The sequence below is a fragment of the Dermacentor silvarum genome, chromosome 1 (assembly GCF_013339745.2).
Source record: "Dermacentor silvarum isolate Dsil-2018 chromosome 1, BIME_Dsil_1.4, whole genome shotgun sequence".
NCBI lineage: Eukaryota > Metazoa > Arthropoda > Arachnida > Ixodida > Ixodidae > Dermacentor > Dermacentor silvarum.
The window spans coordinates 133,277,488-133,290,232 of record NC_051154.1 but is presented as its reverse complement, the minus strand read 5'-3'; the positions used below and the strand labels follow the sequence as shown (position 1 = coordinate 133,290,232).

Here is a 12,745-nt window from a genome sequence, read left to right as displayed (position 1 = left end):
TCATTGGAAAAATCAGGGCTGAAAGTGGACCAAAACCGACATTTTGGTATTCTTTCCGGAAACCCTGTGCATTTTATTGACGCAAACAATTTTTACTGTAAAGCACCGCTCTAGGACAGTCAAGTAAAGTCATTACAATGAACAAATAAACCGCCATTTTGCCAGTAAAAAATTATCGATTTGGCAAATTTCTGTCAAACTACTGTCAAAAGTGCACTCAAAGCACTTTTTCCGACCGAAGTTGCTGATAAACGTCACTACATGTTGAAGACAAATCTTTGTAGATTCACCAGACAAAGTTGTGCAGCATTATGAACTAAAATACTTTCTATATAACCATTTCCTTGCGACCTAGTTGGACGATCGACTGTGACACTCCCACGTTCCTTTGTGTGTGTTCGTGTGTGTGTGTGTGTTTTGTCGCTCTCTTTCTATATTTGCTTTCTTTATCTTTCTGTCTCTCTCTTTAACCCTTCCCCAGTGCAAGGTAGAAGATTTGATATCGATCTACCGGTTAACCTCGCTGCTTTGTGCACCTCATTTATATACCGGATTTCTCAGCGAACACTTTCAAATTTTTTCAGAGGTTGCCTGTGGCAGATAGCACAATTCTAGTGCACGCATGAACTCTTCAAGTAGACTAGCTCATGAGCTAGTCTACTAGATGAAGCGGACATTACTTGCACAATAAATTGAAATGCATAATCGACTAACTAACAAAAATTCACTAATTATGTTTTTAACTAATTACCTTATGGCCAATATTGCACTTTACAAATTGTAACGGTGGAGTTCGCAAGGCGGATCCACTTGGAACGAATTCTTAGGATGACAGCAGTTTCGAGAAATTAAATACCGTACTTTGCGGAGAAATGCATTACCGTTCCAGTTAATTTTGTGCTTCAATGCATAAAACGACGTTTTTTTGTTTTTTTTAAAGGAAGTAATATAGCGAATAAAAAGCAATTTGGGGGCCGAGCAGGAAATAAATGCGGCTGTTCCCGTAACGAAACAGTGCCAAAGATAAGCATACCAAGGGAAGCAGGACACAGCGCTACTCTGTCCTAAATTTCTCTGGATGCGGTTTTGTTTCGCGCTGTTCTGTTACTAGTTTTTGTTATCGGTACAGCGTGCCGCCGATTCTGTTCAGTGCAGCGCAAGACGCGCTTCGTGTCAGGGAGGTGTTGGTACATAAACCTCCGCTAATCCTCCTCTGTGCGAGTTTTAGGTTTTCAAGGGATGACAGAAGTGAAAGTCAAGGCGTACACACCACGAACCGCTTCGTGGTGCCTTCGTCTTTACTAACCTGTCGTCTTTCGCGCATCCATTAACAAGTGTCTCAACTTTCGTCGCACTGCACAGGGTTGTTTAGATGGGATAAAGATCCTGATTTTTCTGTATTTGTATCACGTACCTTGCCGAGCTAACAGTCGCCGGGCAGCCGGAACCCTGCAGGAAGGTCCAGTGGGCCATCCTGGCCGCCGCCAGCGCTGGCACTGCTGCCGCATGGCGCGACGACCGCCGGGCTCAGGGAGCCGGCCGGGGCCTCGCGACCGACGCCTCCGAGCCGCAGCCTTCTGGCGTGCCGCAGCCTTCGGCACGCCGAAGCAACGCCATGACTCCCGATCCTGCGTTGTAGGAATAAAACGAGAGCACTCGTTTAAGCACTGGTGCGATTTAACTGAGCGCAGGAACCCGCAATGGTGAGTCGAACCTGCGACTCCTGCTCGGCGCCATTGCAACGGGGTGGTTCTTCCATTTTCTTTTGTCAACAGAATTTTTAAAAATCAACCGTGGCGTGAAGCACAATTCTACTTGGGCTAGATTACTCTCCGAGGCGAACGTTATTTGTACGAGGAATCAAAATGAATATTTTACTTATAAACTTTTAACCGTATTACTTAGCGACATGTTGCAATTTAGGAATTGTAGCCCGTGACTTCCAAAGTCATGTACACTTGGAACGAGTTCTTAGTGTGAAATTAATTTTGAGATATCCGTCCCTAAATTTTGCGACAAAATGCATTGGTCTTCCAGTAATTATTGAAACTTTGGCATTTAGTCAATCATTTTGATTTCCCCTGTTAGTAATGTCCGCCTCATCGAGTAATCCTGCTCAATGAGTAGATTTGTGCTATATGCCTCAGGGGAGGGGGGGGAGTGCGATTTTTAAAGTTCTGTCAACGGCAAAAAAAAAAAAAAAAAAAAAAGAAAGAAACACCCGGTATATATAGGGCGCGGAAGTGTTGGCCAGCGCCGCCTTGGCCGTGAGTGGCACTGGCTAACACTCCAAGGGCTAATCTTGCGCAAGACACCCAATAAAGTGGCCGGAGAGATGGCGCAGCCGTAGCTCAATGGGTAAAGCACCGCTGGCGTAATGCGGGAGATGTGTGTTCGGTCCCTACCTGCGGCAGGTCATCTTTTCGTCATCTTTCATTTCCTTTTACCTTGTTATTTCTACATTTCAATTATACCTGCCAAGTGTACAGAAAGTAACACAGACCTAGATGTACTGGAGAACTAGAAAGCAAGATAAAGGAACTTAACCCTGTAATGCCCAAACACAGTTCCACATCAGGGAAACTTGGAACAAATGACATTTATTTCTGACCATGGTGTGTACATCAGTAGAAAAAAAATCAAGAAATGTTTTTGGTTACAAACTAATTATCGTACTAATTAATTAACTAGCAAATGGTTTGTTACACTGTCCACTGCTGAAACTGGACCCAGCAAAATAAAAACGAAACTATGGGCTTTCTATTAGGTTTCCCGCACTTCAATCAGCATTTTGAGGCATCAAACTCAGCGTAGCATATATGATACGTTGGCCATTACAGGGTTAATATAACTGTCGCAGCCCCGGCTAAAGAAGATACTAAAAAGAAATCTTTCTTGAGAACTCCAAATGAAATAAAAGTTATTCAATAATAAAAGTTATTCAATCAATCAAAATAACTCCAAGGGTAGCGCTTTGCATCTTTTAGGCTAAGCCTGGATCCTTCAGAACTAATGCATAAGGCAAGGGTTTGACTGTGTAGACGACTTCAATAAGTGCGATTCCTTTCTATTACCTCTTTCCCGTCCCCCAGAGTAAGGTAGCCAACCAGACACATTTCTGGTTAACATCCCTGCCTTCTCTCCTCCTCCTCCTTCATTCACAAAGTGAATGAGGCAAGCACCGAGGTTCAAGAAGCGTTTGGATTTAAATGCTGCCACGGGGATGTTAGTATGCAAAAGGTAGATGCAAGCAAGTGGAAGCTGGAATATTGGTTGAGAACGGTTATAGAACAACTCCGTCAAGACATGAATGAAGTTCACGTAAATTTTCATTTGTGGTAAGGTTGCACCCGTTATCACCCCGATACAAAGCGGCAGTGTCTGTTCTGTCTGCATGACCAGGATGATGATGAGCAAAGTGGTTATACAGGCACATTTGCCGTTTCCCAGAGACGTTAAGTCACTGCGCGCAAGGGTGAGGAAGTATCTGTATAGAAAGTCAGGTGTTGTCAGTATGGCAACGGCCGCAGGCCGAAACTCGGCGAAATTGCGACACAGCTTTTGGGAACCCCCGGGTGCAATTTTGTCATCACTTTTCACCGTGAAGGATCAGACAGCTTGACCTTTGCGGCCCAGTTTTCTGAATCGGTGTAATATTTATCGAAAGCGCCGTGCAAAAAAACGCGAAACTTTGTTTCCTTTCTCGGAATCGATTGAACTGGGCAAAGAAAAAAAAAAGATTGGAGGACGCCTAAGCTTCGCCTTTAAGTGTGGAACGCGATAGCGTTATCGGGACCCGTTCGCATCGCATTTTTCTTTTAGTAGGCTTCACTGCAACACCGAACGTGGGAAGGCCAGCTTACAAAGACCAAGCTTACACCGATCCCCTTAAAGTCGGCTTCACTTTTAAACAGAAATGCATTGCTGGGAAGACGTTTTTCCAGGGGCAATATAAGTGGTCTTATGTTAAAATGTGAAGGCCCTAGGACCTTTTTTACTATTTTATTAATTGTTTGCTATTGCCCCGACGCGCGCGTGTCCAAAACGCATAGGCAGACCAAGTCCCAATTTGACCTGCCGAGGATGCGTGCGCCATCTGGAAAAGATTTTCGCTAGTAGCCTACCCGAGCGCGCCGCTGTTGGTATGGTAGAAATGCTGGAAAGGGGGTTTGTGTTTGAGTTTCCTCGTAACAAAATTATGTTTTCTCGTACATTCAAATAACAGTCCGACGGCACCCATGTCTGTCGGTTGTGCTTGAGTCGTACTTTGCCATTTTTCTGATGGTTTTCACTGTGAGAAATTAAATGTTTGTTCACTAACACGTTGCGCCACGTGGAAGGCCTGCGCAGTCGGGTTGGTTCGGGATGATTTTCTCCTGTACTAACACCTTGCGCCACGCGGAGGGCCTGCGCGGATTCGTTCCACCAACAGAACTGCCGGAAGTTGGTGACACAGCCACAGTTCAAGAAGAGCTCTTTTCAGCACTGAAGTCTATGAAGCGTAATCGCAGTCCAGGATCCGATGGTTTGGCGGTTGAATTTTATGTTAAGTTTTGGAGACTGTTAAGGAAGCCTTTCACTTCACTGGTGAACAGGCTGCTCAGTGAAGGGACCTTGTCAGCGTCTCAAAGAGAGGGGCTAATCACTCGCCTGTGCAAGGATGAGTCGAGAAGCACCGATCTTAGAGCCTGGCGGCCCATCACACTTCTGAACTGTGATTACAAGCTCATAGCAAAGTGTCTGTGTGTGCGACTCACTCCAGTTTTCAACACTGTTTTGGGTCCATACCAGGCATGCTGCGTTCAGGGGCGTTCCACTCAGCTTCACGGTTTAGCAGTTAGAGACCTTCTCCTGTGGGCAAATACCAAGAAACTTCCCGGTATTTTCTGCTCCTTTGATCAGGAGAATGCTTTCGATATCATTAGCCATAGGTACCCTTTTAGAGTTTTGAAGGAGGCCGGCTTTAGCGTGGGTTTTCAGCGTATGGTCCAAGCTTTGTACTCTCGACCGACTTGTGCTGTTCTCATACAGGATCGCGTGTCGGAGGCTTTCATTGTGGGTCGTGGTGTACGGTAGGGAGATCCCCTCTCACCTGCTCTCTACGTACTCGCAATTGAACCCCTTCTACAGAGGCTATCCTGTGACGGTAGAATTGGCAAGTTCCTACTTCCACCAGGTTCCCCTCCAGTTGCACGCTTCGCCTGTGCAGACGACTTGTCTATTGTCGTCCCGGACGAGGCATCAGTGTGCACCGTCTTGGATGTCATGGACAGTCACTGCAAGGCGAGCGGTGCGAGGTTGAATAGGTCAAAAAGTACAGCCATGTACTTGAATTCCACTCCATCCAGCCCGCAGCCCGTTCATGGTCTACCCGTAAAAACGCGGTTGCGAATTCTAGGTTTTCAGTTCGATCCAGACGTTCTGTCTTCTGAAAACTGGCAGCAAGCTAAGGAGAAGCTTGAAACCAGGATTCAGGAGTTCAGCGTGTTGTCGTGTCCATTGACAGCTAGAGCGAATATTCCTTAGGTCTCTTCTTTTTTTCTTTTCTCACGTATGTAGCATGTGTGTCCCCTCTTCCAACCCGAACCAAGCTCATGTTGGAGAGGGTTCTCTTTCGGTTTCTTTGGAAAGGGACAACTGGTTGTGTAGCTAGGCAGGTGCTTAAGCTGCCCAAGGATAAGGGAGGACTCGGAATTCCCGACTTGGGCATCGTAGCTACTGCACTACACGTCAGGTAGACCCAGGTTGCCCTTAGCTCAGATATGCTCCTGACTCGAAGCTTTACTTCCTTCTTTCTTAGCACTAGACTTCGTTTGTTTTCCCAGAGCACATTCTCTCACTGTTTGCCTCGCTCAGGATCCCCGTCCCAATTCTATGCGGTGGCTGCCAATTCATTGGCACGCCTTCGCAAGGTCCATTCCGACATTGATGTAGTTTCAACTCCGCTCCAAGAACTAGACGATATTCTTATCCCCGGTCTCCCCCTGCATTGCCAAAGGTACGACCTGTCTTTCCACAGGCCAAGCTGGAAGCTCATTACGGCAAGCTTCCTTGATGCCAGGCGAGCTACGTTCATGTACCGCCTGGCGCGGGGCTGTTTGCCGATTAGCTACAGACCCTTCACAGCCATCCCGGCTCGTGCAGTGTGCCGTTTTTGTGGTGGCCGAGAGGATACAGTTCACATCTTTTTGCAGTGTTTACTTCCGGCTGCTCTCCTCCAACGGATAGCTAGTTTGTTTAGTCTCCCGGGCGTTCCGTTTCAGACCTTTCGTTTCCTGCACCCTTTGCCTAACCAGGCGATCCACCAGTTCGTGCTTCTTCTTGTCGAGTGCTCATACCAAGTTTGGTTAGCACACTGTGATGCGGTTTTCGGGGGAAGGGCGCCGGGTCTTCACGAAGTGCTTGGAAAAGCGCGGAAGGAAGTCTGGTTCCATCTCACCCGGGAGCGGCATCACTTAGGCGAGAAGTTCCTCGAAGTGTGGGCTCGCCCTGCTGTGATTTTCGATGAGTCAGGTGGAAAGCTTTCCATAAAGTTATGATGCATGCTTCTAAAGTCACTCGACTGGACAGCATGTGCCAGTCGATCCACCTGTTTCCGCTCGTCTCAGTGGAACGCAGAGTTGGAACCGGTAGTGGCGCAACAGAGTGCGCTGCACCGCGGACGGCTTCTGTGGTTTCCATGGTTGTTTGCCTTGACACCTTTTCCGTCGAGGTAATCCGAGGGTCTGATGGGCTCGTGTCCCTGACGACCGACATGGCTGTTTGTGTTGAAGCGCGAAATAGCACGGTTAGTGCCGCTCCACAGTGGCCCCCTTGTCCGGGAAGGACCGTTGGCCCAAACCAAAACCCCCCAACCAGTCAGCCCGGGTAGGGGGGCGTGCTGGGGTCAATGTACCGAATGATGCTGGGTTGATGAGTACATGTAAGCTCTGGGGAGAGGTACCTACGGGTGCCAAATCCCCTTCCCATCTGACAACGGCACGTCGACATCAACGCCGAGATGCCGGATTTTCTGCGACACGGGGCCCATAACGCTATCGCGTTAACAAGGCGGCGTTAATAGACGCGTTACGTTCTTGACATGATCACCGCCTCCGAAAGCGTCCAATTTTTTCACTTCTAAAGCAACCTTCTGCTGCATTAGCCGACGCGTACCTGAATAGTTTGGAGCCACATTGAATGCGTGCACCCATGGACGACGGTCGGTGTGTAAGTGTCACTGTCTCTGCTCGTCAATAATGACATTTAGTATAGAATAAAACGCTTGCGTTAGCGTTAGCCTGCGACGCAACGCTAACGCAATGAAAGGCTGCACTGCGCGGCACAAGGTAGCGTTTTAGAATAGCGGAACGGAGCAAAACGCTAACGCAAATACACTTGGGCGCCATCTCGAGGCGGATACAGCAAACATGAGCAAACCCTTTCGTTAAGCCTACTGCGCCGCTAATCGAGAAGGTATATCGAAAACAACGCCCATTTGTCACCTGTACGCTGCTGTCGAAGCATCATGACACAAATCTAAAGCAAACACGAGCATTAGTGGGGAACGAATGAGCCGAACAGTGCAGGCCGACGACTCGATAGATCCGAAGTGGGCGGCTCTCACTTCGACTAGCGGCGCCATGTTGCCCTACGTAAGGCTCTCTTTGCGTGCGTTAGCGTTCACCGCTAAATCCCGACTCACTTTTCAGCAAATCACCGCCAATGGGGTCACCGCTATGCCCTCTACGTCTGGCTTCGCTGCCTTGCGGGCCCTGGCGGTGGCAAATGCCTCTCGAAGGGGGCATGCGTACATGAATAATTATATCTCATTTTCTCTCTTCTTCTGTCTCCCTTCATTCCGGTCCTCGCCTTCACCTTGCTCAGGCGCTGCGTTGCCAAGAACATTCGTCCCCTCGTAGGTGACGGGGTCTTAGCGGATGAGGTGCACGATATACGCCGTGCCTGCTAGGCAACTAGACCTTTCGTGGGTCATCATTTATTTGAACTAAGCGAACTACCCTGGAGGAGGTTCCTAGCTGAACGGGGAGAGCAGGATAATCCTCTACTAATCACTTTTGAAGGTCCCAAGTGTCATCGCGCATGTGTCTGCACAGTGTTTCGGCACTACGGCAATTTGGCCCAGTCACAATTATTCGAAAATATTTCGCGCTTACCTTCGCTTACCTTCCCAAATTAGACTGTTCGCTGACGACTGTGTTGTGTACCGAGCCATCAAAAGTGAAATTGACCGCCAATCTTTACAAACTGACCTCGATTCAATTAACACTTGGTGTTCATCGTGGCTAATGATCCTAAATCACTCTAAGACAAAGCTCGTCTCCTTCACAATAAACTCTTGCCGCATCCCAACCACATACACTATTAATGACATAACAGTTAAGACAGCTTCTACTTACAAATATTTAGGAGTTCAACTCGACTCCGACTTAACCTGGAACTATCACATTCATCTGATTCTCTAGTAGCTGCTAACCGTTCTCTTGGCCTCTTAAAACGTAACCTTCGACATGCTCCTGCGCCGGTGCGTAAACTTGCTTATATTACCTTAATCCGACCTAAAATCGAATACACTTCAGCCATATGGGACCCAGATCAAACCTACATCATATATAACATCGAATCCTTGCAAAACCGTGCTGCTCGTTTCATTTTTTTTCAGATTACTCACGCTTCACTAGAGTCACGGCGTTAAAAGCTCGTGCGGGTCTTGATAACCTTCCCATCCTCGCAAACTTGCTCGCTTAGCTCTTTTTCACAAAATTTACCATCATCCGTTGCTTCATGACGATTTCTTTTAATCACCATCTGCCTTCTGTACACGCCGTGACCATCCTTTCAAGATCAAACACATCATTTGCCGCACTTCATCTTTTGCGAAATCATTCATACCCAAAAACATTATTGAGTGGAACCAGCTGCCTCCTACAATCTTTACTGAAATGTATACATCAAATTTTCATGAACTTCTAAAAAATGAATGTGATGCGTAGTTTTTCTTCTAGTTCTGTTCGGTTTACCGCAATGTGTTTGATTTAAAATTTTTTTTTGTTCTGTTTATTATGTTGCGTTTTTTTCATTATATTTCATTGAGCGTTGCTGTTCCGCCACATTTTTATTCTTGTTGCCTATTCCTTTAATACGTTTCTCTAGATTGCCATGGAATTTTTGCCACCCCCTATGTAATACCCTCGTTGTGAGGGCCTTTAGGGGTTTCTTGAAATAAATAAAAGTGTCCAGCGACGCACCTGTGCATAGTGATAGATAAGGCGCCTCCGCATCTTTTCTTTGCCCTTCGACCGAAATTTGACAGCTGCTTCATGTACCACATTAAGCGTGATTAACAACTGCCGTGTAGGTGGTAGCAATTGATGTTACACAAGAGGAGAAGGATTGATGTACTTACAGTGGCAGCTAATTTAATTGAAGATTGTCATCCTTACTGACTCCCCCGCTGCCCTCAGCGGAGAAACATACAGCTAGCCCTATTGTGCGTTGTATTAATTTCACTGGCAGCACAGTCGCATCTCGTGGGGTATGCCTCATCGACCAAAGGATAGCCTCGCACGTAGGTATCGCCGCAACTGAAGAGGCTGATCGACTCGATTCTACTTGGTGCTCACAACGGTTGTGACTGGACTGGACTGGAAAAACTTTATTTAGGTTGTGAGTACCCAGCAATTGTGTCAGCTTAATGACACTCGTCTGCTGATTCGCCACTATCTCCTCGGGCAGCACCCCGTCCAGCGTGTCGGCATTGGATGGTTTTATCCAGCGGGCTGAATCAAGCGCATCTGTTCTGCGGCCGCAGTCAGCGGCAAGCATCGCACTTATTATTTTGCACTCTGAGGTGCCTGAAGTATCCAGGCCCGTCAACAACAGCGACCGAAGGCTTCCGTACTCTATCGCAAGAATACCGGTCGGACCAGAGCCCGTTTTTCAACAACGTATTTATTTCCACTTTCACCGTCATGCACTACCACATTTTACGTCCGCGGCCGGACAAAGTGACTTCCCCGGCGATCCCCAGTCGCCCAGCATGACTTCCGTCCGCTGACTCGCAGGGAGCTCCTTTGGTGTCTTTCTTTTCCAGACGGGGGAGCTAGACGGGAAAGCAGGCACTCGCTCATAGCCATCTGCCGAGGGAAGGGGACGCAGTGCTTTATCTTCCCGAACGAGCCCGCGCCTTGTGGTTGTGCCGCTCAGACACGCGATTGAAGCGTTAGGAGCAGAGCAGTTGCTGTGCGTAAAAAAAATAAAAGCAATAAAGGCGGAATAAAAGGAAGAAAATTGAATTGAGTGTCAGTCATGACGTTGTGCCGAGAAATCCACTCAAAATAGGTTGTATTGGCTAGCTTAAGTAGAAGTCATAGCAGTGATTCATAGTAACCGCGTCGCAGTGGCATTACAGGAGATGCGCCGCGTAGATACGTATATGCAGATCAATAAACGGAGGGAGCCACTTACGCCCATCACCTTATTCTGAAGAGAGCTTGAACTGAACGGAGATTGGTATTTCTGAAATCTACTTTAACTGCTTTTTTTTCTTATTCATTATGTTTATACATTGTTTGTACTTGGAGTTGAAGGAAATGCGGTGCCTGTCATGTCGTTCATAATACCGTGTTCTATATTTATGTAGTTCCCCCATTTTTGTTTTTATTCTGTGTAGTTACAGGTGTGCCACGCTGCTACGATCTTGCAAGAGATCGGAGTACTTATAAATAAATAAATAAATAAATAAATAAATAAATAAATAAATAAATAAATAAATAAATAATAAATAAATAAATAAATAAATAAATAAATAAATAAATAAATAAATAAATAAATAAATAAATAAATAAATAAATAAATAAATAAATAAATAAATAAATAAATAAAACCAGAGCCCTCCAATACGGCGTCCATCATATCCCACTGATAAATTATCATGTCATGGCAACGGCAAAAACAACATAAAAATTACATAATTAATGAATGAACGCAGGTAAGGAGAAACCTTTCACTGGTGTCGTCGTGGTGGCCATCTAACCTGTTTTGGCTGGCCCTCTGTAATTTTTTTCTCGTATATCTAACGCTTCGACTCAGAGTAGATAACTAAATTGAGCACCGAGTTCGCGAAAGCTTTATACAACGTCGAGTGATCCTGGTGATTGATTGCCGTCTTCCACCACATTGCATTCTTTCAATGTTCTTCGCCAAGGGCAGCAGCAGACATCGCTGCAGCAGCAGACATCGCTTTTTTTTTTTTTCACGGTGTCTGCCATGCCACTCTTTCTCCTTTCACTGATTTGTGCCCGCGTTTTGTGCGTCCACTAACAGATTTAATTGTTTAGCTAACGGGCAAAACAGAATAAACAGCGCTCCTTGCGCGTGATTACTTGACGTAAGCCTGCAGAAAGCGGCATTCAAGCTGAACCGCGCCAATGTCACACACTGATGAACGTGGAGGCCCACGGATATGTTTGCGTTTATTCTGGCTATTCTGGTTAGCGGCTAAATTTAGGCTGTTAATAAGTGATAATAAGAGGAAGAAGCGGGACATTCGCACACTATATTGTTTCACAAGAAGCTGAACGCATCAATTTGTTACTCATACCTTTTATTTTTTTTTTATTTTATCTCTGGGGACGCAATGCCTTTGTCTCCTCCTCTATGGTATACATTTACCTCAGTTACTGCAACCAACTATGAGTTGCTAATTTTTTGCAATAACTTCGTATGACTCTACTTTCTGCTGCATTCTCTATAGTTAATGCTGACGGTTATACCACCGTGTTCCCCATAGAGCAGTCAGTGAATAAAATATTTGAACAAAATTGATATAAATAAATCGTCGTGCATCCGCGCCGCATGCAGAGCGGCAATATGCGTCCGAAACGTGATGTCCTTTTTTCCGTCTTATAAACTAGCTGGTACTCCGAGTAGCGCTTTCGAATTCAAGACGACGAAGAGAGAACATGCAAATAATAAATAAAGGAGGCGGGGTGTGATGTCGTAGATAAGTTCAGCAGCACAAAGTAGAAAGACAGTATACATATACACTTGCACTCCGCGACTTTATCGACTATCTGCACCCTGTAAACAAATAAAGTGTCCGAAAACTGGAGTTACAATCGAATTCACGAACAGGAAAGGAACGAAAATAACACACATGTACATAAACACCACAGCTTAACGGAAACAACGAGACTCTTTGTGACGTCGTCTTGCTGTCCGATGTACGATTCGGTTCGTTTTTACTAGAAGAGTGCGCACTAAGTCTGTTTCACCAAAAAACGCGACGCTTCCGGAGAGCAACTGCCGCCGAAAACAGCTGCTTCCCCTCCGCTGTATCTCCTGTTTATCTCGGCAAGTGTTACCTGCACTATTTACGAGTCTTTTCACGCGCCAGGACTATAAGCGCCCCCAATCATCTCCTCCTGGTTTTTGTTGTTATTCCCGTTCGCGCTTCTGCTGCTGCTGCCCGACTGAACGCGGCATGACACGGGCGCCGCCCACCGCCTCGCGACGAAGTCGGTTCGTGTCTCAAAATCTCGTTCAGTGGCAACCGGGAGGTATAGCCGGCCAAACTGTCAGCGACTCACCGGTGCACACAAATTTATGCGAAACGGCCGTCGCCAGTTCGTGTCTCTGTGTATACAGTGTATACGAAGAAATTTGAAGAAGGTTTGTAAACGCTCACTGCCAAAATGACACGAAAAAGAAATTACAACCTCCTTGTTTTTGCATTTTTTTTGTT

General features: G+C 46.3%; 2 protein-coding genes across 2 annotated transcripts in view; both read right to left on the bottom strand.

Moving 5' to 3' along the window:
* LOC125939922 (uncharacterized) overlaps positions 1 to 12,745 on the bottom strand; it is a 351,427-nt gene that overhangs the window by 102,580 nt on the left and 236,102 nt on the right. The gene's annotated exons all lie outside the window — the stretch shown is intronic.
* The window catches only part of LOC119436056 (uncharacterized), a 185,916-nt gene that overhangs the window by 90,722 nt on the left and 82,449 nt on the right, over positions 1 to 12,745 (bottom strand). Inside the window, exon 2 of the mRNA XM_037702799.2 lies at positions 1,415 to 1,628. Within this exon, the coding sequence (XP_037558727.1) occupies positions 1,415 to 1,508 (94 nt within the window). The 5' untranslated portion in view covers positions 1,509 to 1,628. The remainder of the gene's footprint in view (positions 1 to 1,414; positions 1,629 to 12,745) is intronic.